Genomic DNA, 26,065 nt, shown 5'->3' on the forward strand with positions numbered 1-26,065 from the left:
GTGGTATTAGTACTTTTACTAAAGTAAAGGGTCTGAATACTTCGTCCACCACTGGTGAAACTAAGAAAGGAGGAACACACACGAGGTTCAAGGTTTGAATCAGTTTACGTTAAACTGTATTTGGGTTTTAAGACACCAACAGTATGAAGACTGTTTCAAGTACAATTTAAAATGGTTGCACAGCTGCTCCCACTGGACAACTAACAGAGGTCTCAGTTAATCAAAATATCACTCAGACTACGAACGACGAAGCTGGCTGCCCTGCTGATGCAGCAGCGGACAGGAAGTTCTTCTGAATTCACAAACAGGCGAACTGGAGTCGAGACTTCTGGAAGAACAGGAGCATCAAGTCAGGGCTGCATTTTCACATGGCACAGGTGTGGATGCTGGAACAGTCCACACTTTTCAATATTATGAGAAATGATATATTTGAAGAGTTTTGGAAAGTTTCTATTGAGAAAAGATGCAGGAAGCTGAACAAGGCTGGGATGAAAGGTGGAGAAGTCAAAGTACATAATATCTGCTAATAAGAAAACTGAATGTGGGGTTTCTTTTTGGATGAACAAGCAACTGACTGTTCAACGTTTGGTTTTGGCTGTTTGAGTTGTATTTTGTGTGTTTTTCTAGCTGCCTCTGTTTCTCTCGGTCCTTACTGATTTATGTCTTTGATCTTTAGCTCTTAGTCCTGCGTTTCAGTCCTGTGCCGTTAGTTTTAGTTTTTACTTCTAGTTCCTTGTCTGGATTATTTGAGTTTAGTCTGCTCTGCGTCTGTTAGGATCCCTGAGGTATAGTTGGTCGTGTTTGTCTGTTTACGTGGGGTTCTGTTATTGTCTGAAGTTACTTTCTTGTCTGCTATTTTGAAACTGTCTGTTCCCCCAGGTGTCCCTCTGCCTGCCTCGTTACGTTGACCCCAGTCTCCCGTGTAGCTCCCGCCCCGCTCGTTACCCCCGGGTACAAATGTTTCTGTAGATTGGCTGTGCGGTCACTGTTCGTGTTCCCCGGTCTCTTCAGTGTGTCGTCTTACTATTTCCAGCTCGTCTTCCTGACAGTCTCTTGGTGTTTTGGATTTTTGTTTCGTTACTCATTTGGATTTTTCTGGACTCAGTCTGTAAGTGTGCTCGCGTTTTGTTTGTAAAATAAAGCTCTTTTTAACTTTACCTCCAACCTGCTCGACCCACACTGCCGTCACAGAGAGGGTGAAAGAGTTGTGCGCTTCGATGAGCAGATAAATCATGTAGACAACTAATGATCTGGTTGGTTGTTATGTGTCAGCAGCTGAAACACATTTAAAAAGGTTGGAAGTGATGCAGGCTGAGGCCCTGACACCGTGTCGTGGGGCCCTTCATCCAACTCCAGTCCCGGCTTCACTGGTAGAGACACCATATCAGTTCGACGGGAGAAACCGGCGTCAGGCAAAAGGAGGAAGGAACGTTTGATGTTTAACATCAGTAAAAAGGAGGAGCTGGGACTGAGGGAGGCGGGGGGCCCGCAGGGTACTGGTCAGTCGTACCTCCGTGGATGCTGCCCATGCCAGAATGTGATGGCCAACATAAAACATCATGAACGCGCTGACTGAAGTCCCCGAGGGTTTATCTTCAGATTTACACAGAAGGATCCACAAACTGGGAAGTCGGGTTTTGCTTTTTATATCCCACAATATGAAACTGTGAAGCTCAAGCGACCGTCTGGGGGTGCCGGTGTGTCTACATGTTATATGGCAAGTTCAACCAATGAGAGCAGTATTATGCTCAGATCCAGCCTCAGTGTGAGAAACTGAGAGGAAGTCACCGGGAAGCTCGGCCGGAAAAGACTCGAGCAGGCTGGAGGGTCGGTGGGATTTCTGTGGGAACGAGGTGGCAGACAGGGCAGAGTTGTGAATTATTTTGGAGCATTATAGCCTAAATTGTTCTCATTAATTACTAGAGCAATGGTGGTCTACATTTAAAGTGTTATTTTATAGTGTAAAGTTAGATCACAGTGTGAAAACTCTACAGCTCTGAGTGTTTGTGCTCCTTCCTGCCCAGGCTCATGTGTGAGCAGGCAAAGTAAGATAGCATGAAAAACACCTGCAAAGGAAAATATAGAAGCAGATTTTGTGAAAATTGTATTACAAAACATACATCAATATAGTCCATCACAGTGAGAATGTCCTGTTTCTAGCACAGAGCACAAACAACACCAGTTTATTCCATAAAAGTCAGGTTATGGAAGAAATGGCTTGATCAAGCAGAGTTCATGCAGAGGACACAGAGAGGAGGAGCAGCCAGTCAGATCCAGGTGCAGCAGGAAAGAGAGCCAAGAGATGATGTAAAGCCAAGAAACAGAGCTATAAAAGGAGGTGAAAGTCAGTCGTTACATGGTTTTCATGTGGACTCGGGTCTCTGTTCTGCACCGATCTCTGACTCACTCCGGTGGAACTTTTCTATTCTAATTGGTGTCTGTTTTTGTTGATAATAAAAATGTTGGTAAAAGTTCAAGCTTTCTGGCCCCAAGTCTTGAATTGTTCCACGACATTAGCAGCTGGACCGGCTCTGAAAGGAGACCCTGATCCAGCAGTTTGGGGTTTCTGAATGTCTGAATGGGAAAATGACACGAGGGGTCGTCACTACCACACGGTACAGAATAAGCTAATAAGAGCAGGGTTACTGTGGACCTGCATGGGACACAGTCCTCTGAGAAGGGGGACGCCTGGAAATGATACGGAGAGGCAGCAAGATGCCGCATCTAGTCTGCCGGAAAGCCAGAAGAAGAAAACAGGAACTTCCGTCGCTCCGCACGTGTAGCACTCCGGAAGGTTTTTGGCAGCGCACCGGTCGGATTGTGGTTTCCGGTGTGACTTTTTCGTCTCGTGTGTCTCGACGTGTTTTTTGATGCTGAATCAATAATCGATTAATAATCACGTCATCGCCGCCTGACGTCACTCTCCTGCTGAAACGTGAATTGAAATAAAGTTTGAATGTGCGGCGGAGTTTCTCTTTGATCTCGCGACCTTCAGCGGCTCAGGTGTCGTCAGCAGGTGAGGGGGGCACGTGCTCCGGCTGCCCGGCAGGTGTGTGTGCAGGTGGGACTGCGAGTCCAGAACATTTAGGGAGGAACGTCTGAACAAAACTGAGGAAATCGGAAAGGTGAAGCTAATGCTAACTAGCGGAACCGCCTGCGCCAGACTCCAGCCATTAAACAGCCGTTTGTGGCGGGTCGGCGCTGCGCGTCCGGAACCAAAGAGTTCACTAGAAAACTCAGAACCTTCTGGATAAAAGTTAAAGAGATTAAGTTTGAGAGGATTTTAATGTGGCTGAGCAGAACTCTGTGTTCAGGCAGAAGGTGTGACTGTGAATGAGAACGTGAATATTAAAGTGTGTCAGTTTTGAAGGGAGTTTGGTGCGGGAGCTGACGTGTGCTGTTTGCTCCTCAGAGTCTGGATCATGGCAGTCCAGGTGACCGAGTCCGACCAGATCAAACAGGTGGGACATGTTCATCATTTATTCAGGCATACTAAACACACCGGAAGTCATCATGTTTCTCTGGTTTGAAAACGGGCCAATCAGATCGTTAAACTCTAACCTGCACCAACGAAGAAGCTGTGATCCACCAGCGTGACACCGACTGAGCGTGAAGTGATTTTAAATGATCACGATCTTCAGATTTCTACTAAACAAACTCTTTTAATGAGCGTTAGAGTCCCTTTGTGTCTCAGACCAGTGAAGACAGACCACCTCACCAGGTGACTCGCCTCACACCAGCGGCGTCCTGTGAACACGTGAGGGACCTGCGGGCGCAGGAAGTCCTGATGCTTCACTCAGGATGTCCCGCCCTCACAGCAGCGTCACGCCGTGACCTCAGACGTGTCGTTCACTACAGGCAGTACAGCACAAAGTTAGACCCGGTCTGGCGGGACCTCCATGTGAAGCGGGGCCGCTGCAGTCGTCTCCCAGGACACTTCCTGTCCTTAGATATTAGATTCACCGCCGACCGCCGCTCCTCGCTGGCAGACGCGCGTCACGGTTTCGTCTTCAGCGATCAAACCAGCAAAGTAAACCCAGCAGACGGGGCGGTCAGACCGGACTCAGCCGGCCTGCCGTCTCCGCCAGCTTGATGTGGATCACATGCGGGAAGTGATTCAGGTGACCCCCGTTAGAGCCTCAAACCTGGACCCGAGCCGGACCAGCTTTGTTTTCAGTGGTTCTGTTGTTCATTGAGCATTTTGTTTGTTAAATTCAGCCTCTCTAATCAACACTCGACTCCACGGCAGCAAAGAGCGGAGCCGGGGCCGCCGGGCCCCCCGGGGCCCCCGGGCTCTAATGCTGCGTTCAAGGCAACTCTGAACTGGGAAATTTCCAACTAGAAAAACTCTCCTGGAACGCCGCCTGAAGTCGGATTTCCTACTCGTGAACTCGGAGTTCACGAGTAGCGGCTGAATGACGTCACAAAACAATGGCGGCGCCCGTGGAAGCCCACGCTGTAAAGCATCAAGTAAAAGGCAACAAAAAGTATATTTGCATGTATCTAAATTAAAATAATAAACGGTCATGTAGTAAAACCTGCCGGCTACAGGAAGGAACCTCAAAGTCTTCTTCTCTGCATAAAAGTTATTGTTTAAAATGCCAGAACATCAGGAAGTGTGACCACTGACTGACTTGAGCGTCACCGACTGACGTGGCGAGACGGGTCCACAGGTAACTTGTGACGTGGAGGCTGTGCTCTGAGCTCTGCTGAGGGCGCAGCTGTGTGCACACTTTGTGACGGCCGTCGTTTTCGTTCACTTTCGGCGTCACGCACCATCAAGCACCTGGAACGCTTTAACGCCGCGCTTCCTGTTGGTGTGTGCTGAAGCTGCTGTTCTGTGTTTCAGTTTAAGGAGTTTCTGGGGACGTACAACAAGGTGACGGAGAACTGCTTCATGGACTGCGTCAGAGACTTCACGACCCGGGACGTGAAGCCGGAGGAGGTAAGCAAACGCTTCCTGTTCAACAGCTCTGAGACCCGTCAGTAAAAAGAGTCCCCTGGACCCACAATCTGAGCGGCCCCACCGTTGGTTCCTCTTTAGCTCGGTCTGAACGTGACGCCGTGATTGGCTGTCGGGGAGGAATGATGATGCAGAGAGGTTTCGCTTAATGAGCTGATGTCATGTGATGTCACATCTTCTCTTGGCTGTCTGACCAATCCCCCGCCGGTTCTGGCTCAGCGGTCTCTGTTTACGTCCCGTCTGTAACGATCGGTTCTTCTGTTTCAGTCCAGCTGCTCCGAGTCGTGTCTGCAGAAGTACCTGAAGATGACCCAGCGGATCTCCATGCGGTTCCAGGAGTACCACATCCAGCAGAACGAGGCTCTGGCTGCTAAAGCCGGACTGCTGGGGCAGCCTCGCTGAACCGGTCCGGTCCAGCGGCACCGTGTCGGGCGAATAGAGACTGAAGCTGCTGGCGTTTCGTTTCCCCTGAGCTGGGAGATCTAGTTTTGTGTGTTACGTTGTGATGAAATCTTTATTATTAAACTCCATGAACCCGTTTTCTTTGTTCCTCCTTTCTAAAAATAACTTATCACAAAGTTTAAAGTGCAGCAGAAGTTCAGTCACCAGCCGGCGTCTTCATTATAAATAGTGGACTCGCCCGCCTTTATTAGGGACGCCGAAGCTAACGGTGACAAGTTTAAACATTTAACTGTTCATCTGGAGCTGCTCGCTCAGGAGACGTCTGAAACACCGAGCTGTGACACCGGTTCGTTACTGGCGCTAAAAGTCGACTTCATGTCTGTATGTTAAACATGGTGCTAGCTTAGCATGAGGCCTGGAAGCAGCTAGCCTGACTCTGAAGCTGATCAACACGTTTCATCTGTTTCAAACTCAACTTTTATGGAGTATTTTGTGACCGAACAGTTATTTCCCGAGTCTCCACGGTTTCCTTTGGCCGTTTCCGGCCCTTATGCTAAGCTAACTAGCTGCTACATGTAGCTTCCTATTTAGCATACAGACATAAGTCTGAACACGAGTCTCAGGATTTCACTGAATGTTGGACTTTACAGGATGATGGGGAGCACCTGAACGCACCGTTGCTGCTGGCCGGTCTGTGTGGCGGGGGGGGGACAGGACTCAGGGAAACATATTTAAAAACTTTATTAGAAACAGAGAGCTGTTTATTGTCCACACAGTTCCAACATGGCTTCTGTTCTCAGGAAGTGTGTTTCTGTATTTACAGTCGTCGCTCTCTAACCGCCGCTAGCAAAACACCACATAGAAAAACAACAAGCGAGGAGTTCATAATACAACGGTACAAACATGTCCTCTTAAAAATATTATAAATCATTCTTTACAGGCGTGTAAAATGTAGTTTTCAAATACATGGTGTGGTTTTATTCTTTTCTTTACTCAGAACGTTTATGTACAAAACAAGGAAATGTTCAGGAGCCGAAAACCAGCCGTCTGTCGCAGCCGCACAGAGAGGAAACCACAGAAGAAGAGTCAGGGAGGTCCTCCAGGAGGGAGGCCGGTACTGAACACATGGAAGATCAAATCAGCCAGAGAAGAAGAAACCAGTCAGAAACTCAGAAGCTGAACGTCAGACTTCATGAATCAAAATTCACTTTCAGTTGATTTCAAACTTGCTTCTGAAGATAAAAAGGCGACTCAGTAAATCTCATCTTTAAGACTCGTTCATCAGATTAACTGCTGCACCAAACAAGCTAATAAATCAGATATTAGGTATAAGTTTATTTTCTAATAAGGTAAAATGTCCATTTCAACAACTGAAGCTTCTAATTTAGCAGACTTAATGAAATCATAATTTACTTTTCGCTAATTTATTTAATCAAACTGATGAATTTCTTAATGAAAATATTGAGATTGATAAATAATAAAAAAATAATCATACTGTCAACAAGTAAATGTTAGAATTTTGACATATTTAACATAAAGGCTTAAAATCATGAGATTTACTGGGAAATATTTTCACACTCATAATTTTAAAGTTTTTATTTTCATCTCTGGCACTAATGATCTTCCATACAGGCCCACAAACACACACACACACACACACACACACACACACACACACACACACACTAAAACGCCCTCTGTGTTCGCCAACTGAATAAATAAACTTCATTTTAATTATTTTACACAAAAACAAAGATTTCATCCTCTCTCCCGCTGTGACATCAGAAACATTTTGGAATTGTTTTTGTTTGTTTTTACCAAAATAAAAGCTCTGACTCCATATAAAAAGGCCACAAACTCTCACAGCAGGAAGTCCCAATTTTTTTTTTTTATCTTTTCTGTTTTCTTGAAAAAATTTGAATGAACGAAGAAGAAAACAAACTTGCATAATGAGCTGTGCTGCTTCAGGAACCCGTCTCTGTTCCACCCGACAGGAAATGACCTCTGACCATCAAAATAACCCGTCACTCTGTAATCAGCAGACGCAGGAAAGGAAGTAAGACTGTGGCGGCTGAACAGACGGCTGATTTATCGGTCCAGTTTGTTTCCTCAAACAGGAAGTCACTTCATAGGTGAGGGGGCGGGGCTAAGCTCAGGTGGTAGTGCCCCCAACTCCCATCAGCCACTGCTTCAGTCGAGTTTCTCAGACCTGGGGGGAGTTTGTTTTGCGTTTTCCCATCATGCCCTCAGGGCTGACTGAGGGGGCGGAGTCTGTGTCAAGACGGGGTGGGGCCGAGCAGAAGGAGGTGATGATGCAGGGGCCTGCGGGGCGTGTCATCACCTGCACTCCACAGCGACGGTGTTCTGAGCGGGTGAGGCCGAGGACGGACTCATACCTGTGTCCGAGGAGCCCGACGAGGTGGACGCCGTCGTGTTGGACACTGAGGGACACAGAGACACAATCAGTCAACAGGTTTACAGACAAACATGTCAAACGCCACCGACAACACGTTAAAACTGCAGTTTAACTCTGTAACTACGTCTGAGCGTACCCACATACCCGTCTGTGTACCCATGTCCCCGTCTCTGCCTCCCCGCGTCTCTGCCTACCAGCCTGCGTCCCCTGCCTACCTGCCTGCGTCCCCGCCTCTGCCTACCGCGTCTCTGCGTCCCTCAGCTAAATGTACTTTGTCATGAATGTTTGAGTTAAAGTCACCAAAGCAGTGAAGTTTCCATTTTGAACAGAACTAATGCCGTCATGTTCGCTCTGATATTCTGCATGAGTTCCCAGCATGCACGGCGTCTCCTACCTTCTCTCTCCTTCTTTTTTAGTCTCTTCCTGCGTCTGTCGATGGACGCCACCTCCGACTTCAGGGTCATGTAGTACTTCCTGATCTCCTGCAGCTTCTCCTGCAGGAAGGAGATCCTCTCTGTGCTCGACATGCTGTCCAGCTCACCTGAGGGGGGAGGGGCAGAGGCGGGTTATTACTCATCACAGGTAACAGGACACCTGTCTCTGAGCCACAGACAGGAAGTTAACGTGAAGCTGCTCACCGAGCTGGAAGGTCCACTTGTACGTCCTCTGAGGGGACAAGTGGTGTTTGTCTTTACTGTGAGAGGACGGAGACGGCAGGCCGGGACAGCGAGGCTTCTGGGACGTCAGGCGGGACTGGTCCTCACTGTCACTGCTGTGGCCTGGGGGGGGGGTGTTGAAAAGGTGCATTGTGAAATGAATTGGATTTATCACAAAGGTGCGAAGTTCTACGATGCGATTATAAAACAAACTGATCCAGATGTGTTTTTCTCACCGTTTGACTACTTGCTGCTTTTAAAGTATTTAACAACAATCCAAAGTAGTAGGTAGTAATGAAAAGCAGATATTTAATGTTACTTCATGTAACTGTAGCTAACATTGTGTAGCAGTATTACAGCGTCTCGTCTGGTGTAGCGACAGTTTGTGTCCTGTAAGTTGATTATTGTGATCTTGTTGAGCACCGTGGCTCTGCAGAAACAGCATTTGGTTCACTGTGTTCTCAATATGTGGATGAATGACAACAAAAGCCAAAAAGCCAGTTGGAAAACGACAGACTTAAATTATCGGACATGCTGCGACCTGCACTGCACATTTACGGCCAGACTGAAGCGTAGCGCTCGTCTTTTCCTCCGCTCTGCTGCTTTCGCCAACTGCCGCCTGTCACGTAGCTTTGAAGAAGGTGGAGAGGACGCCGGCCGAGCGATGCCGTGCTGCACCGTGTGCGGGTTAAAATCATTAACTTTAGCTGTACATTGATTTTACTCATGTGAAAGTTCACTCATTCAGCCCCATTTCCACCTTTTTCATTCCATCAACATAACGTTGTCAATTAACCTGTAGAGATAATCGATTATTGACATTTGTGAATTGATTGAAAATCATCTAATGTTATTTGTTGTTGGTCAACCTCCCGCCACCAGGGGGAGCCACTGACGCTGGTGCAACAGGACACAGGAGCAAACTGTGACCGTGTGAATCAAAGTTTTTGTTCTGTAACTGTAAGAAATCGAGTTGTTAATATGCCTGTTGACTCCGCCCATCACCTGTGTGACCCGTCAGTGACCTCATCATCGCGCACACAGTCAGCTCACCTGCTCCGTTCTTCTCCACCTTCCCAGGTGTGTGTGTTCGTTTCTGGTTGCGTTTCTGTTTCTTGGCGGTCGGGCTCGAGTTGCAGTCCATCCCCCTCTTCTGGCCTGAGGAGTCAAAGGTCACACAGGTTACTCACTGATCTCCGGGGGCAACACGTAGTTTATCAGAACATTTAGCCGACGCTCCAGGACGCCTCCGGTCTTACCTCGGTCCTTGGTCTCCTGCAGGGACAGCAGGGAGGTGGAGGAGGTGCTGCCATCAAACCCGGGGCTGGAGTCTCCCTCGTGCTCCCCCCTCGCTGCCCCCCCCTCCTCCTCGGCAGCGCTCCTGGCTGGGTGGAGCGCCTCGGAGCAAGGGGCGGAGCTGGGAGCGGCGGCCGTCAGGAAGGGCCTGACCTGAGGCTGGGGTAGGTGGGGGGAGGCACGGAGGAGGTTAGGCGGGGCTGGCTGCGACTCGCTCATCATCAGGAGGAGGTGTTCTGGGGCGTGGCTGGTCTTCTCCTTCTCATCCGGGTCGTCCAGGTCCACCTCGTGACAGACCAGCGCCTCAGGTCCAATCTGGGGCTCCAGCTCCTCAGAGGGGGCGGGGCCCAGGGCCTCCGCAGCGGGGGGAGGCGCCCCGGCATGCACACCTAGCTCCTTCGTGGCACCGCCTGTCAGACGCTGCTCTGACACCTCCCTCGGCGTCTCCTCCGCTGGGCGGGGCCACTCCTCTGCCTTCATCACTCCCTCACTACTCCTCTCTGACTCCCCCCTGCTGGGAGGGGAGGGGAGGGGTTTAACGATCTTAGGCAGGGCAGCGGTGGTTTTGGGGGAGGCGGCCTCCTCCTGCCTCCTGTCGGGGCGGAGCTTCTTCTCTGCTGCTTGCTGCTCGGCTGCCTTGCGTTTCAAAGTGCTCCTCCCCTCAGGTACGCCCTCCTCCACCTCCTCCTCCTCGGTGGCGGAGTCCGTGTCAGAATCAGCGGTGGAAGACTCAGGAGGGAGGCGCTGGGTGGGAAGGCAGTGGAGGACCACCATCGGCTCGTCCTGTCTCTTCAGGACGCTGCGAGGAGGAGACGATAGCGGCACCATCTGGGAGGGGCTGGCACTGAGGGCGGGGCTGGGGATTGTGGGAGGAGTTTCAGATCCCGTCTCCCTGAGGTTGGTCCTGCGACCTTTGACCCTGGGGGGAGACAGAGGAGTGGACCTGCTGTCCTCCTCTGCAGGGGCAGGTTGAGGGAAGGACACCTGCGGCGGCTTCTCAGGAGACATCTTTTGTTTGTCTGCGGCGCCGGGAGACATTTTGTTCAGCTCGTCGTCAGGTGCAGGAGAGTTCCTGCCGGGGGACGCGTCCTGCCCGGGGGACGCCTCCTGCCCGGGGGACGCCTTGGGGGGCGCGTCCTGCCCGGGGGACGCCTTGGGGGGCGTGTCCTGCCCGGGGGACGCCTTGGGGGGCGGGGACGCCTTGGGGGGCGTGTCCTGCCCGGGGGACGCCTTGGGGGGCACTTCCTGCTCAGGAGACGCCTTGGTTTTCTCGTGGACAGAAGCCATCTTCCTGATTCCCTCTTCAACCGGAGACATTTTGTTCTTGTCGTCCAGGTCGACAGGTAACATGGCAGCTTCTAGCACAGACTCCTCCCCCGGCTCTGCCTCCTGCTTTTCTTCTTGGCTCAAGAGTTTGTCGGGTTTCTCCTGAGGCATGCTGGGACACGGCGGTGCAGTGGCATCAGGCAGCTGATCTGCTGCTGCCGCCGCCGCCGCCGCCATGGTGTCAGCGCTGTCATTAGCGGTCGTTGCGACATTAGTGACCTCACTCATCTCCTCCTCCTCCTCCAGCTCCTCTTCTTCCTCCTGGCAGGTTGAAGCTTCAGTCCTCCCTCGCCACGGAGACGGCTTTTTGTCCGGCGGGTCTTCTGATTCGCTGTCTTCTGATGTGTTCTCAGACTCCTCTGCAGGGAGACAGTGGATTGGTTAGTTACACATCACTTAATGGGTCAAAGACAGGAAACAGGAAGTGGAGCCGTCCTCACCGTTGGACGCTCTGTCAGAGTCGTACATGCCCGACGTTCTCCTGGTTCTCCTGCGAGGAGTGTCTGCAGGGAGGACGACACGTTAGACCACACACAGCTCAGCATAGTGTAAAAGGACAGAAATTAATTCCTCATGATCAGTTCGTCTTTTCAGGTGAAATCAATACCGATCGGCGGGTTCTACGAGTCTGAGCATGCTCAGTGTCTTACTGTCTCCGTTGGCCATGTTGGATGGCGTCTCTGTCCTGCTGCTCTTGCCGTTGGACCGTCCCTCGCTGCTGGGTGTTTTAGAGACGCTGCGTCCTGCTGGACCAGTGGGTGTGGTCCTGATCTGGGGACGGCCGCGCTTCGCTCCTGTAGGCTTTATTGCCATCAACGGCGTCTTCTCATCATCTTTATCTCGCTCCCTCTCTGGCTCCTCCTTCTCTTTGTTCTGTTGAGGAGACAAAGACGATGAGGACACAGCAGCCATGTTGTTTCTGTGATGTTAACAGGCAGATACAGAATCTCTCAGAGGTGAGTTCACCCCTCACATTTCTGAAAGTATCTGATTCTGTCTTTTCATGTTTAAACACTGAAGAAATGACCCTTTGTAAAGTAGTGAGCGTGCAGCTTGTAGAACAGCGTAAAGTAGTGAGCGTGCAGCTTGTAGAACAGCGTAAAGTAGTGAGCGTGCAGCTTGTAGAACAGCGTAAAGTAGTGAGCGTGCAGCTTGTAGAACAGCGTAAAGTAGTGAGCGTGCAGCTTGTAGAACAGCGTAAAGTAGTGAGCGTGCAGCTTGTAGAACAGCGTAAAGTAGTGAGCGTGCAGCTTGTAGAACAGCGTAAAGTAGTGAGCGTGCAGCTTGTAGAACAGCGTAAAGTAGTGAGCGTGCAGCTTGTAGAACAGCGTAAAGTAGTGAGCGTGCAGCTTGTAGAACAGCGTAAAGTAGTGAGCGTGCAGCTTGTAGAACAGCGTAAAGTAGTGAGCGTGCAGCTTGTAGAACAGCGTAAAGTAGTGAGCGTGCAGCTTGTAGAACAGCGTAAAGTAGTGAGCGTGCAGCTTGTAGAACAGCGTAAAGTAGTGAGCGTGCAGCTTGTAGAACAGCGTAAAGTAGTGAGCGTGCAGCTTGTAGAACAGCGTAAAGTAGTGAGCGTGCAGCTTGTAGAACAGCGTAAAGTAGTGAGCGTGCAGCTTGTAGAACAGCGTAAAGTAGTGAGCGTGCAGCTTGTAGAACAGCGTAAAGTAGTGAGCGTGCAGCTTGTAGAACAGCGTAAAGTAGTGAGCGTGCAGCTTGTAGAACAGCGTAGAGTAGTGAGCGTGCAGCTTGTAGAACAGCGTAAAGTAGTGAGCGTGCAGCTTGTAGAACAGCGTAAAGTAGTGAGCGTGCAGCTTGTAGAACAGCGTAAAGTAGTGAGCGTGCAGCTTGTAGAACAGCGTAGAGTAGTGAGCGTGCAGCTTGTAGAACAGCGTAAAGTAGTGAGCGTGCAGCTTGTAGAACAGTGTAAAGTAGTGAGCGTACAGCTTGTAGAACAGCGTAAAGTAGTGAGCGTGCAGCTTGTAGAACAGCGTAGAGTAGTGAGCGTGCAGCTTGTAGAACAGCGTAAAGTAGTGAGCGTGCAGCTTGTAGAACAGCGTAAATCTGCTGTCCCTTCAAAATAACACATCACACAGCCGTTAATGTCTAAACCGCTGGCAACTAAAGTGAGGACACCCCTAAGTGAAAATGTCCACATTGGGCACAATCAGCCATTTTCCCTCCCCGGTGTCATGTGACTCATTAGTGTTACAGGGTCTCAGGTGTGAATGGGGAGCAGGTGTGTTAAATTTGGTGTTGTCGCTCTCACACTCCCTCATACTGCTCACTGGAAGTTCAACATGGCACCTCATGGCAAAGAACTCTCTGAGGACCTGAAACAAAGAACGGTTGCTCTACATAAAGATGGCCGAGGCTGTAAGAAGACCGCCAAGACCCTGAAACTGAGCTGCAGCACGGCGGCCAAGACCGTACAGCGGTTCACCAGGCACTGATGCCACTGCATCAAACTGGTCTGCGTGGCTGTCGTCCCAGAAGGAAGCCTCTTCTAAAGATGATGCACAAGAAAGCTGCAAACAGTTTGCTGCAGACCAGCAGACTGAGGACATGGACTACTGGAACCATAACTTTACTGAAGCAGAGCAGGATCCCCTCCCTTCAGAGACGCAGGGCAGTATTCCAACATGATAACGCCCCCAAACACACCTCCATGCCGACCGCTGCCTCGCTAAAGAAGCTGAGGGTAAAGGTGATGGACGGGCCGAGCACGTCTCCAGACCTGAACCCTACTGAGCATCTGTGGGGCTCCTCAAACTGAAGGTGGAGGAGCGCAAGGTCTCTAACATCCACCAGCGCCGTGATGTCGTCATGGAGGAGTGGAAGAGGACTCCAGAGGCGACCTGTGAAGTTCTGCTGAACTCCAGGCCCTAGAGGGTTAAAGCAGCGCTGGAGAATAATGGTGGCCACACAGAATATTGACACTTTGGGCCCAATTTGGACATTTTCACTTAGGGGTGTCCTCACTTTAGTTGCCAGCGGTTTAAACATTAACGGCTGTGTGATGTGTTATTTTGAGGGGACAGCAGATTTACACTGTTAAAAAAACAGTTTTCACATTTCCCCCCCCAAAAAACGATTTATCGATCAAACTAGATCTACTTTCTTTCAGTCGTGTGATATTTGCAGCTCTAATCTCTCGTACAGACAGATGAACAACAGTGCATCTCTGTGGAGCATCACTGTGACTTTCAGCGGGTCACATGACCACACCGAGCTCACCTTCACCTTCTTCCTCTGTCTCTTCTTTGTTCCTTTCTCCGCCGGCCAGATGATCCGGTCGGCCTTCACCCACTCATCGTACCTGTGGATCAGACTGCGTCAGGACAGACTCCGCCTCCAGCACTTCAGAAATCTTCAACGGGCATCAGAGACTCACCTGACGTTCCAGCCGTAGTAGTGAACCAGGTAGAACTGCTCGCCGTTGTCCACGTCGGTCTTCTTGATGTGAGCCTCGTAGATCTTCTGAGTCTTTCCTTTGCCGTACTTCACCCTGACCTTCGTCCCTGCCAGAGAGTCCTCGTCCTCCTCACCCTCACTCCTGAGACACAGATTAATTACTGCCCTGAGTCCAGTCTGGAAGGCTCTCATAAGATAAGATGTTCCTTAACTGATGGTGATAAAGAATTTTACAAACACATCATATGAATTTTAGAGAACTACCCACAGCATGTCGTTAAAGCTGCTCCGCCTGCACACTAAATGCTTCTTATAATCCAACACCTCCATTTAAAGGCGAGACGAAACCCTAACAGTATTTAAGAAATCTTCACAGCGGAGTTATCTGAACATTTTGAGCATTAAACTGTTAATTTCCTGCATTCTGGTGAATCTTTCTGCACCAACTTATGGTTGAAATGTTTATTTATAGAAACACTAAATTCAAACTAACTCAGAGCAGCTCTCAGATCAGTTCCTCCTGTAGATCAACTTCTTTAATGTCTGCTGAGTCATGATTCAGCCTTCCCTCCTCTTTGCGTCTTTGTTTGGGGAAGTGACCTCTTTACATGTGACTGTGGCTCCTTTTCACTTCCGTCAGAAAGAATTCATTTTAAAGAAACTCCAGGACTTTAACAGCTCCTGTGTTTCAGCAGCTTTTCTGCTCACGTTCAAAACTCTCTGCACGTCCAGAGGAAAGGAGAATATTACCAGACTAAAGTTTCAGTGAGAATATACTCTGCTGTGCATTACGTTATTGCTCCGCTGGTAGTTTCCCCTTCAGACCGGCTGGAAACCAACTTAAACATCTCTCACCACAGATCCACACGTTAGCTTCAGCAGCTCGGATAACGTGCAGCTCACAGTCCCAAACACTATTGAAATGTTTATAATGAAACTCAAACAGCTACGTTAGCACTCTGTCACAACCTGTCTGGACTCTCAGCGTGAGAGACGGCGACTTTATCAGTTAACGTTTGTTTTTCACTGCCAGAGGAAACTGATGCGCGGCCTGAGAGCGGGTGTAAAAGGTCAAATGCACGAGTCTCGCCAGCTTTTAACGTTAAATCTCGTCCTGTTTTAATCTCCTGATTACATCTCGTCACACCGTTGATCAATACTAATACACAGTATGATGATGAAGAGGAAATCGTATTTGTACGTAAAGCTGCACTAACTGTCTGCTCGTTCCAGCAGAACATAAACATGTGATAAGCTGCTAATTCAGACTTCACACGTTACTAAAGAAATGTAGATCAAAGCCGCTGCAGCAGTTTACTCAGTTTGGACGCAGGTATTTTAATCCTGTGTCAACGCAGTTAGTTTCAGTCTCACCTGTCTTCCCTCCTCCTCTCCATCTCCTCCTCATCTTCATCTTCATCCTCCTCCTCGTCGTCCTCCTCCTCATCCTCAGAGCCTCTCTCGGAGTCGTCCATTCTTCTGTTGCTGCGTCTCCTCATCTCCCTCTGCTCCTCGAGGGTTTCTGCTCCTCCTCTCTTCTCTGGCCTGGAGGGCGACTCCCTCTCTGCCTTCCCCACACACCTCCTCCTCCCCTGAAGACGCACAGGAGGAGAGACAGAGGCTTTAGGAGATTGAACACGTTTTACAGATCAGCTCTTAACGCTTCCTCCTGCTGCCATGAACACATTTGTTGAACAGTAACGTCTGGGAGAGTTTGGGTTATCGATCAGCTGATCTGGGAAATACTTAAACAGCATGGACCTGCTGGAGGAGCGAGAGTTTCCACTCCTGTCAGGAGGAGCAACAGGATTGACAGACGCCTCTTTAAAAGGTCGTCTGCTCGTCAGCTGAGCAGATTAAAGTTTGGGTTTGGATCTGGTTCAGTGTCTCACCCTCGGGGACGACTGTCTCTCCTTCAGCTGCTCCTCCTCCTTCTCGCTCTCACTCTCTGACTCCGCCTCCTCCATCTTCTCATCGACAGACTCCTCTTTCACTGGCGGCGCGGAGAACTCTTCGAGCTTCACCCCCGTGGTGGGAGGGCGGGGGTTGTTGTGATGGATGGTCCTGAAGGTGATGGAGGCGGAGCGGCAGTACTCCTCAAAACCGTACAGGTACCTGATGACACAAACACACACGACAGTGTCAACAAACCAGGGGGCTGATGGGAAACCAGTCCACTGGCTCTCAAACCATAGACAGCATCTTACTGGACGAAGCCCCCCCCTGCTGGTTTGAAAGCCGAGCAGTGAAGCCAGTTTTGGAACAAAATACTGCTACAGGGTTACTTCCTGTCGGCGCCAGTGTCTCCTGCGCACGATCACGCAGCGTGACCGTGGTGTGATGACGGGGAGCGACGTCAGAAACATCGTCCTGCTAGCTGCTCCAACAAAAAGTTTCATGGCTCAGTGCGTTTGTGTGACTAAATGTGTAAATGTCACGTATCATCATTTAGCTTTTATCCAAAGCGACTTACAAAGAATCTCCCGACACTCCGACGGCGGCCTCTCTGATCAGGAAAGTAACTCGTTAAACACACAGCCTGTACAAATCTATTACCCATGATCCATCAGGGGAGCTGCCGTCTCGTTAAGAGGAGCCGTACTTCGTACCCTGCCTACAGTCTCGACCGTCGGATTCCCAAAACAACAATAGCTCTTTTTTGTCTGCTGCAACATAACAGCTCGACTTTTCTGCACATGTGACCTCTCATCTCAGTTTCCTGTTAAACACTGTCCCACATCAGCAAACTCCCTTCCTTGTTTAGAAGTCGCAGCACACGTGTGTGATACCAACGTCCGCAACGAGGGGCCGTGAAGACCAGGATCCAGATCGTTCTGCAGAACGAGCAGTATCGTGGTCGAACAGAAAGGAAATCGTCTCCTGACAAACACTTAGAGAGGACGTCAGAGAGACACGGAGACACGGGCTGCTGCAGGACTGAATCAGCTGGTTTAAATCTGCAGGCCCGCCGAGTCCTGGAGGGACCGTTTCATGATTCAACATTTCTGAAGTTACCAGTTAAAACAGCAAGAAAATCAGAAAGTTTAGGCTGCAACAATCAGAAAAAGCAGCGAGATCCCGGAGGGGCCGACATGATGCAGCTGCGCCGCACGCTGCACGAGGACGAGTCAAAGTCAAAGCACGATGACGCTTGCTGCGACCGCCAGGACCACAGACTTTCCACCCGCTGATATCTGGGGTGGAAAACACGGATCCCTTAGATTTAAATCAGAATATGGATTAAAAAAAAATGAAAATTCTTCACTGTATAAAACACACATAAAGACCGGGTCCAGGTGCGGTTCTTACTTCTTGTAGGCCGTCTTGACGTTGTAGGACGCAGCAGAGTTTAGGACGGGGATCCCCAGATCCATGTAGACCTGCTTCCACACGGTCCCAGACTCGATCTACAACACACAGAAAGACACATCCAGGTCAGACAGCCAAGAGGAAGTGACATCACAGATTATCGGCCCAAATGATTCTACAGACAGAATCTGGAGGTCGCCAGCTGGATCGCAGATTCCCCGATCAGAACCCTGCAGCAGCCAATCAGAGCGAGCGGAGCAGCGTGTTGTGCATCTATAAAACGTATGAACCTGCTGATTCCCTCGTCTTCATCCACAGCCTGATTCTTTGGTTTCTACAACCAGCTGACGAGCCAACGATCTACATGTAGAGATTTAGGTCTTAAAAATATGATGTAAAATTTATATTTCACTTTGTACTTAAAAACATTTGAGTCTGCAGGATAAAAGTACTCCGACTCTGATAATGGAGGGTGAGATCAGCTCAAATATCATAATGTGGTTATTATGTGAAAACCTCCAGATATTTCCAGTTTGTAAAAAGACTCATTTTGTTTTGGGTTCTGGGAGAACATCTGCTCGTCCTCCCTCATGCAGGTTAAATGGTTGAAGTCAGCGGGGCAGCTTCTATGAACCAATGTGGCGGCAATGAACAGCGTCAGACGGACAGAGTCCTCACCTTGTGGCAGCCTCCCAGGTGGAAGACCAGCCTGAAGAGCTTGAAGAGGTTCAGGTCTTTATAACCCAGCACCGGAGGCTTGTTGATGGGCGTCCCTGGTGGAGCGACAGTAAAGACGTCTCATTAATATCAGATTAGCAGAAACACAACCTGAACGTCCATCAGGTGTTCCAGGAAGACCTGAAACAGGGGCCTCAGGAGCCACCTCAGGCACCGCTTCGTGCACCTGTTTCTGACTCACCTCTGTCCTCCATGAACTTGTAGAGCTGCTGCAGGAAGTGGTCTCTCTCCTCCGGATCCAGCTCCTCCTCCGGCTGACAGACACACAGAGAGACAGACAGGTAAAGACCGGGACCCCGCGGCGTCACTCACACCTGCGGGACCACTCACACCTGCGGGACCACCCCGCGGCGTCACTCACACCTGCGGGACCACTCACACCTGCGGGACCACCCCGCGGCGTCACTCACACCTGCGGGACCACTCACACCTGCGGGACCACCCCGCGGCGTCACTCACACCTGCGGGACCACCCCGCGGCGTCACTCACACCTGCGGGACCACCCCGCGGCGTCACTCACACCTGCGGGACCACCCCGCGGCGTCACTCACACCTGCGGGACCACCCCGCGGCGTCACTCACACCTGCGGGACCACCCCGCGGCGTCACTCACACCTGCGGGACCCCGCGGCGTCACTCACACCTGGTCTCACAGCAGACGCTCACCTCCTCCCTTATGCGTTTCTTCTTTTTCTTCTCCTCTTCATCCTCCTCGTCCTCGTCGCTCTCCTTCTCCTCTTCATCGTCCTCATCATCACTGGAGGACGAGTCCAGGATCTGACTCATGTCCATCTTCCACAAATCAGGAACCTCCCTGTTCCTCAGGAAGACCTGGGCTGCTTCAAAACCTGGAGGAGAGAGGAGGAGAAGCAACAGGGTCATAAAAAGTTGCAAGAGAAAAAGATGAATGCAGAAGAAGAGTGAGCGCTGACAGGTGCCCCGCTGCATTGTGGGGGTTGCAGTGCCTCACCTCTCCTGGACGAGACCTCAGACTTGGGGGCGCTGATGGAGCTGATGGGGTGGACGTGTCTCCTCGCCACCGTGTAGCTGCAGGGCGACAGGAAGCACGAGGGTGAGACACAGCTGATCGGCTTCTGATCAAAGATCAATAATAAGAAAAGAGGAAAACTCACAACTTGGAGTCGCTGAAAGATCTGACCAGACACTGATCCTTCTTCACCAGCAGCTCGTCGTTACAGCTGGGAGACACCACCTGCAGGAGGAACAGCTGAGCTCACTAGTCGATCAATACCTACCCACCAGCTTCAGTTCAGACAGGTCGGTCTAAACTACACCTGTTCAATCAAGATCCTACAGCGCATTTAGGGAAGAAACAGAAGCTGCGTTTCCACCAGAGGAACCAGGAAGTATAGTAGTATATACACAGCGTGCGAAAACCCAGGTGTTTAACATTAAGACGGGTCTCCGACATTCACAACATTGTGTTGGATAGATTTGTGCAGCGGTGTTCATGAGGGAGAGACGCGCTGCTGCAGCTCATCTGCAGCTCTTGTCGGCTGAAAAGCTTCCAAACTGTTGCCATTTTATTTTTGTGTTGTTTTCTCTGTGCTGGAATTTTAAGAACTCTGATGATGTTCATTTATAAATATTCATGGATAGTGGTTACTGTGTACGGCGTGCAGGCCTACAGCCTGCGTCAGCTGGGTAATTTGCCTAATACAAGCAGGAAGCTTTTGGTCTGATAGGAAGGTCTGTTAAACCTGCGCTCTCTCCGGCAGCCAGCAGGGGGCGACTCCACCGGCTGCAGAAAGAAAATGTTTCTGCTTGTCAGCTGATTTATTCCCTCAGTAAACACTTTCCTGATGAGTTTATGGTCTCAGCCGCTAGTTTCAAGTCTTCTTCAACACAGCATGATGTTCATTTAGTAAATTATGGTCCCATTTAGAGGAACAGAGACCAGGAAGCAGGGGAGGCTTTAGGGCGGGGCTACAAGCTGATTGACAACCTGTCAGTCAGGATAGAGGCGACTTGTATCTGCTGCTCTGTGCACATTTAACCAGGAGTCAGCTGCTCATTTTCTCTGGTGAGAACATTTAGTTTTAAAATGATCAGCTGTTAAACTGACAGTTAACGTGAATCACAGATGCACATAGCTAAACTAGCTAGCTCCACCGTCTCGTCCAAACATGGTCACGTCCGGTGCCGCCGCTTGCAAAAAGTCAACATGGCGCCGCCCTATCGGCCAAACTCGAGGCTTCAAAACGGCGTTCCACAAACCAGCGGGTGACGTCACCATGACTACGCCCACTTCTCATATACAGTCTGCGGTATAATCAGGAAAATGTACTTGAAGTAGTCAAAGCAAAAGTAGTCAATGCAGAAAAACGTGCCCTGTGGCTGTAAAGCAGGATTTTACTGTTTCTCTCTTATATCGGACTGAAACCGACGGTTACTTTCATTCTGGATTAATCTGCTGATTGTTTGTTGTCCCGGTTACTCAGAGCGACTCCTTCACAGCGTTCGTTCTGTCCGTTTAAACACGTTAAAATAATCAAAAAAGAAAAACAGCAAATCTTCACTTCAAAAGGTTTTTACATGAAAAAACCCCAAAAAAGATTATTTGATAGTTTCCAGTTAATTTTCTGTCCAACAGCTAAATGTACCAGCTGTTCTTGTATAAACTGTTGGAGTTTAATTTAGAACCAAACGTCAGATTTTATAAACTCTTCGTGTGTAAAGTGACTGAAGCTGTCAGATAAATGTGTTGAAGTAAAATGATCTTCCTCTGAGATGGAGAAGAAGTAGAAAGTACCTCCAGTGTGTACTGCAGTACAGTACCTGAGTAAATGTAAGGTGCTGAGGAACAAACATACCAGAGCGAGGAACCAGCAGCAGGGCTCCTCGTCGCTCTCGATGCTGCACACTTTTCCCAGCAGCTCGTCGTTCAGCCTCCTCCTGTCCTCCTCCTCATCCTCGCTGGACGAAGACTCGTTCTCCTCGTCAGCCCTGAGGGGGGGGGGGGGGGGGGGGGGGGGGGTCAGTATTACAGCCAACAGGAAGTGAATCAGCTGCAGCAGCGGCGCCTGGTCCTAATCAATAACAGTTTAAATAACCGGCACACTCACACAGCCTGGGACGAACGCCGCCCGCCACGGTTTGACTTCTTTCCAATGACCGGGGTGCCGAAATGTTCCGGGTTCGTCAGCGGCAGCTGGTCCAACGTCTGAGAGGCGGAGATTTGTTGAGATATTTAAATATTAGACAGATGTTTTTACAGCTGAGAGGCTGGTGGAAGAACACGAGTCTCTTACCTCGCTCTCTGCAAAATGTCTCTCTCCCTTCAGACACAGGGACGTACGACGGAGAGTCTTCTCATCGCCGTCGTCAAACACTGCAACACACACACACACACACACAGCGCAAGCCAATCAGAGAGAGGGGGCGGGACTGACCGCTCAATCATGACCGCTCAATCAGGACAGGTGGTTGGAATATGTTCTTGTTTGTAAACTGCAGGTGAAACAACACAAACAGCAGCAGAAGAAGAAGAAAGGCTGCTGATTGGCTGCCGTTAGCCACCCCAGCTCCTACAGCCCGTTTACAACCCGCACTACTTCCTGTCCCTGCGGCAGGCGGGTCACAGTTAATCTGGCAGGGGATTGGACAGACAGCCAAGAGAAGATGTGACATCACATGACATCATCAGCTCATTGAGCGAAACCTTTCTCAGCATCATCACTCCTCCCCCGACAGCCAATCACAGCGTCACGTTCAGACTGAGCTAAAGAGGAAGACTCCTGAGCCGTCTTAACAAATGAAACGTGACCGATCAGCGGGCCTGAGCAGAGACTCACCCACGGTGTAGAGGCTGGCGTCCGTCAGCTTCCCGATGACGGCCTCGCTGGATAAACCCTCGTTGGTCTTCACCTCCACAGTGGAGCCCACCTGAAGCGGAGACACAACAAAGATCCTTCGTCAACACGGCGAGTCCGTTTCAAGGAGACTCGCTCGCAGCATCAGCGCCACCTTACCCTCAGCGGCCCTTTGACCTGGTCGTCCTGCACCACCTGGGACGTACCTTCACCTTTCAGAGTCACCTGAGGACACAGAGACGCAGGATTAACTGGCTGACATGTGGACCAGGTTCTACAGAGGACACTGTTCACGTACAGGAAGCAGATCGTCTACTCTGCGGCTAAAGAAGAAAGTTCTGCTAGAGACGAACGCAGAGCAGCGATGGTGAAGAACCACAGCAGGGATTTCTCTGCACGGAGCGACGGCGAGGTGGAACTGTTACTGCGAGGAACACGGGAGGACAGAGACCGTGGCGGCGGGACAACACGTTCTACAGGCAGCTCAGATTTGAACTGGATCCAGCAGCCGTTACATCTGGAAGATCTCGTTCACTTAACCCTGCTCAGGTGGACTTCCTGTCTGCAGGTGGACTTCCTGTCTGCAGGTGGACCTCGTCCCCTCAGGTCTTACCTTGACCTTCACCAGGCGCTTCACAGTCTTGATCTTGGCCTCGCAGAAGGCTCCTCTGTATTTGGCACTGACATCCGTCCCCACTGTCAGGTAGGCAGGCTCGTCTGCTGCCTGAAACACACACACACACACACACACATCAGGACGCACACACTCCCAGCATGCACTGCAGCACAGGAGCTGCGTGCCTGAACATTAACAACACGCTGCCTCACCTGGACAGGTTCATGTCAGATTAAACTGACGGTCCATAAACACACAAAGGTCTGTGTGGAGACACTTCCTGTTGTGTTCTCGGACAGGATGTGACGTAAACACACCTGAGTGTGAGAGCGCCGCTCTACCCGTCTCTGTCAGCGTCACAGATACTAAAAGGTCACGTGTGGGTAAACGTCGCTCAGGTGAAGCAGCCACCGAACGCATTTCCCCCCCTTTATCGTTACGGTCGCTGGTGGACGACCTTTCCTGTCGTCCACCAGCGACGGCTTGTGATCCTCAGTTTCTGCTTCACATGATGTTTGAGAGACCAGGTGACAATAATAATAAACAACAACAACTCTAATAGCAGCTCTTTATTCCTCATGTTGTCACCTGGTGATGAGTTCAGGGACAGAAAGACGAGTCCAGACTTTTCACTCACTGAATTAAAGTGTTTAAACTGACTTTTTATTTGACTCTTCATGTGTCTGTTTTAATGACAGCAGGTCAGAGACTGTAACTGATTATTATAATCGATTAATCTGCAGATTATTTTCTAATAAATGGTGTCCATAAAGTTTACTGAAACTTTATGTTTACGAAAGCGCAACTGTTTGAAATGATCTGACTGATCCATGAAGTGATTAACAGCTGATCAAAACAGCTGGTTGTTTTTTTTCTGCTGATCGATTAACAGATTAACAGATTGATCGTGTGTTATGATGAACTCTGGGGAAGACAGCGATCGTTACTGGGACAAACTAGAGACGAGTCCTGTAACTGGACAGACCCGGTCCAGGACCACCAGAGTCCGGATCCAGGTTGTGTCGCAGGTCAAACACTCACCTTCATCTCTCCGGTTATTTGAGGGAGTCCAGCTCGAAAGATTCTGGATCACTGAAAGACACAAACAGGACTTGGGGTTAAAGTTGGCGACACCGCAGAGGACAGACGGAGTGTCACGCTGTCCCGACAGGTTGGACACTAATGCTAAGCTAACTAGCCACTCAGTTGTGTTAGCTCAGGCATTCTTTCCTGGCTCGGTGCAGCCCCCCTCCCTCCTCCTCCCTCCCGGATCAGCTCTAATATGTGGCACAAACGGATCCCACGAACTCCTCCAGCGCCGTTAACCGTTACCGGGACTGAACCTGGAGCCGCCGGGTTCAGCGGGCTGTCGGTGAAACGTCTGCGGGTCGGTGCGGGGCCACGGACCCGGAGAGGAGCGCTGGTTCCCGCTCCGCTCCTCTGAGTCACGTCGCCATCACAGCAGCTCGCCATGTCAGCTCCGCTAGCTCCTCGGCTAACTTCACGGCGCCTCCCCCCGCAGCTCCTGCTAGCTGCCGGGGCAGAGCACCGGGCTCACGCGCAGCTGAGTCCCGACACGAATAAAGTCCAAAGTACGGTGTTTACCGCGGGGGACCGAGCGGGGTCCACTCTCCGGTGCTCGGCTACAGTTAGCTACTTGGCTAACTAGCGACTCAACTAGCTAGTTGTCGATCACACGGAGATTTAAACCGTCTGGAGGCAGCAGCGCAGCCTCGACGTCAGTCCCGGTTCCGTGAGTCCGACAAGTTTCTACCGAACCACCCGACCCCGCGTGACACTCGACGGAACACAAACTGTTGTGATTTATTTATTTAATTCGAGCTGCAGCTCCACAAAGACGCAGAAGAAGCTTCACATTTCTTCACTGCGAAAACAAGCCGCTGCCATTCAATTCACCGCCAGCTACCACCGGAGCTGCTGCCGGCCTCCGCGGGACACCCCCCGGCTCTCCGCCCGCGGCCCGCCGGGGAAACTACCCGGTACCCGCGTTAGTTCGGTTCGGGACGGACGGTGAAGGGTTTTATACTCACATTCAGGACGCGGCCGCTTCCCCTCTCGCTCAGGTCGCAAAGCGATACACGAACAACAAGCTGTTGAGCCCCGAGCTCTGTTTCCCGGCACGCGATTGGCTGGTGGTTGCAACGTAGAAATCCGATTGGCCGAGCGATTCCTCGATTTTAATTGGACAATCCTCTTCTGGCGTCACTATTGGTCGATACGAACGCGGCGCCACGAGGGAAATGACGGCATCTGTTAGATTGATTGTCCAATCAGATGGCGAGTTAAAAAGATAAACCCGCCACTGGAGATCGCAATTGGCCTCGCGCGGTTTGTTCCCAGCAGCGGCGCGTCGCTATTGGCTGAGCGAGCTTCCTCGTCTGCGCCGACGCCGTGGGAAGCCCCTCCCCGATACGTGCTGGAAATCTGCGCACCAAACTCCATTCAAAAATCCTCAGTAAACAAAACCTTGTTTATCGACCAGGCTGAGTCAGTGGTAGAAAAACCCAACATGTTTTGAAAACCACGTTATATTTCCTCATAATACACAAGTTAATTTACACAAAATCTAAACAACTACACCGGTTAGCATGGTTTACAAACGCGAATGCTATTCGACCGAAAAACCGGAAAGGGAGGTCAAACACTGTTCAAAAGTTTCATTTGTGTTCATTTAGGCGCTGCTTGTTGTATGACATGTGTGCCGAAATTAAGAGGAGCTATTGTGACTTCGTTAAATGTCCTGATCTTTGTTCAATCACCTCAGTAACTCGCCGATGATCGATGTAAACATCTAGTGGACACTTTTTTTAAATGTAGTTTGGCGATGCGGCTTCCATAGCAGACAACGTCACGTTATCAGGAACTGTGCTGAACCAGGCTCCACAACACACCGCTCCACTGGAGTTTTTACGACACAAACATCCAGTAAACGAGCTGAACTGAAGCCTGAACACGGAGGTCGGATGACAAATACATATTTTATGGAGAAACACGGGAACGAACGCGGGTTTTAGTGGAAGATAGTCGGTTGTGGCGCCGTTTGTAAAGAACAGCAGGGGGGCGGGCGCATCGGCGCT

At 50.4% G+C, this 26,065-nt stretch overlaps 2 protein-coding genes and 1 non-coding gene across 9 annotated transcripts; 2 read left to right on the forward strand and 1 right to left on the reverse strand.

Moving 5' to 3' along the window:
• Nucleotides 1-2,791: 2,791 nt before the first annotated feature.
• On the forward strand, nucleotides 2,792-5,502 carry timm9 (translocase of inner mitochondrial membrane 9 homolog). Of its 4 annotated transcripts, none has more exons than XM_038728047.1 (4): nucleotides 2,792-3,049; nucleotides 3,413-3,461; nucleotides 4,850-4,945; nucleotides 5,231-5,502. In XM_038728047.1, the coding sequence occupies exons 2-4, from the start codon at nucleotides 3,423-3,425 to the stop codon at nucleotides 5,363-5,365; spliced, it is 270 nt and encodes an 89-aa protein (XP_038583975.1). In that variant the 5' UTR covers nucleotides 2,792-3,049; nucleotides 3,413-3,422; the 3' UTR covers nucleotides 5,366-5,502. The 4 variants fall into 4 exon arrangements, with proteins under 4 accessions (XP_038583975.1, XP_038583974.1, XP_038583976.1 ...); XM_038728046.1 differs by having other exon boundaries at nucleotides 2,793-3,016; XM_038728048.1 differs by having other exon boundaries at nucleotides 3,046-3,125.
• LOC119911080 lies at nucleotides 5,081-5,160 on the forward strand. Its single transcript, XR_005445779.1, has one exon. It is a non-coding gene; the product is annotated as a small nucleolar RNA SNORD53/SNORD92 (small nucleolar RNA).
• A 587-nt stretch (nucleotides 5,503-6,089) lies between the features above and the next one.
• arid4a (AT rich interactive domain 4A (RBP1-like)) lies at nucleotides 6,090-25,766 on the reverse strand. Of its 4 annotated transcripts, XM_038728041.1 has the most exons (26): nucleotides 25,019-25,123; nucleotides 24,009-24,059; nucleotides 22,965-23,075; nucleotides 22,511-22,576; nucleotides 22,334-22,424; nucleotides 21,791-21,870; nucleotides 21,605-21,702; nucleotides 21,353-21,485; nucleotides 19,652-19,731; nucleotides 19,489-19,565; nucleotides 19,185-19,366; nucleotides 18,699-18,771; nucleotides 18,458-18,552; nucleotides 17,780-17,877; nucleotides 16,363-16,585; nucleotides 15,845-16,062; nucleotides 14,451-14,612; nucleotides 14,294-14,375; nucleotides 11,710-11,932; nucleotides 11,500-11,562; nucleotides 10,916-11,418; nucleotides 9,697-10,885; nucleotides 9,491-9,595; nucleotides 8,420-8,560; nucleotides 8,176-8,322; nucleotides 6,090-7,806 (listed from the first exon to the last, which is right to left on the reverse strand). In XM_038728041.1, the coding sequence occupies exons 2-26, from the start codon at nucleotides 24,012-24,014 to the stop codon at nucleotides 7,703-7,705; spliced, it is 4,350 nt and encodes a 1,449-aa protein (XP_038583969.1). In that variant the 5' UTR covers nucleotides 24,015-24,059; nucleotides 25,019-25,123; the 3' UTR covers nucleotides 6,090-7,702. The 4 variants fall into 4 exon arrangements, with proteins under 4 accessions (XP_038583969.1, XP_038583967.1, XP_038583968.1 ...); XM_038728039.1 differs by lacking the exon at nucleotides 25,019-25,123 and adding an exon at nucleotides 25,748-25,766 and having other exon boundaries at nucleotides 9,697-11,418; XM_038728040.1 differs by having other exon boundaries at nucleotides 9,697-11,418; nucleotides 14,300-14,375.
• Between the last annotated feature and the right edge of the window lie 299 nt (nucleotides 25,767-26,065).

The sequence above is a fragment of the Micropterus salmoides genome, unplaced genomic scaffold (genome assembly GCF_014851395.1).
Source record: "Micropterus salmoides isolate LMB-PRFRI ecotype aquatic unplaced genomic scaffold, ASM1485139v1 Ms_hic_scaffold_19, whole genome shotgun sequence".
Taxonomy (NCBI): Eukaryota; Metazoa; Chordata; class Actinopteri; order Centrarchiformes; family Centrarchidae; genus Micropterus; species Micropterus salmoides.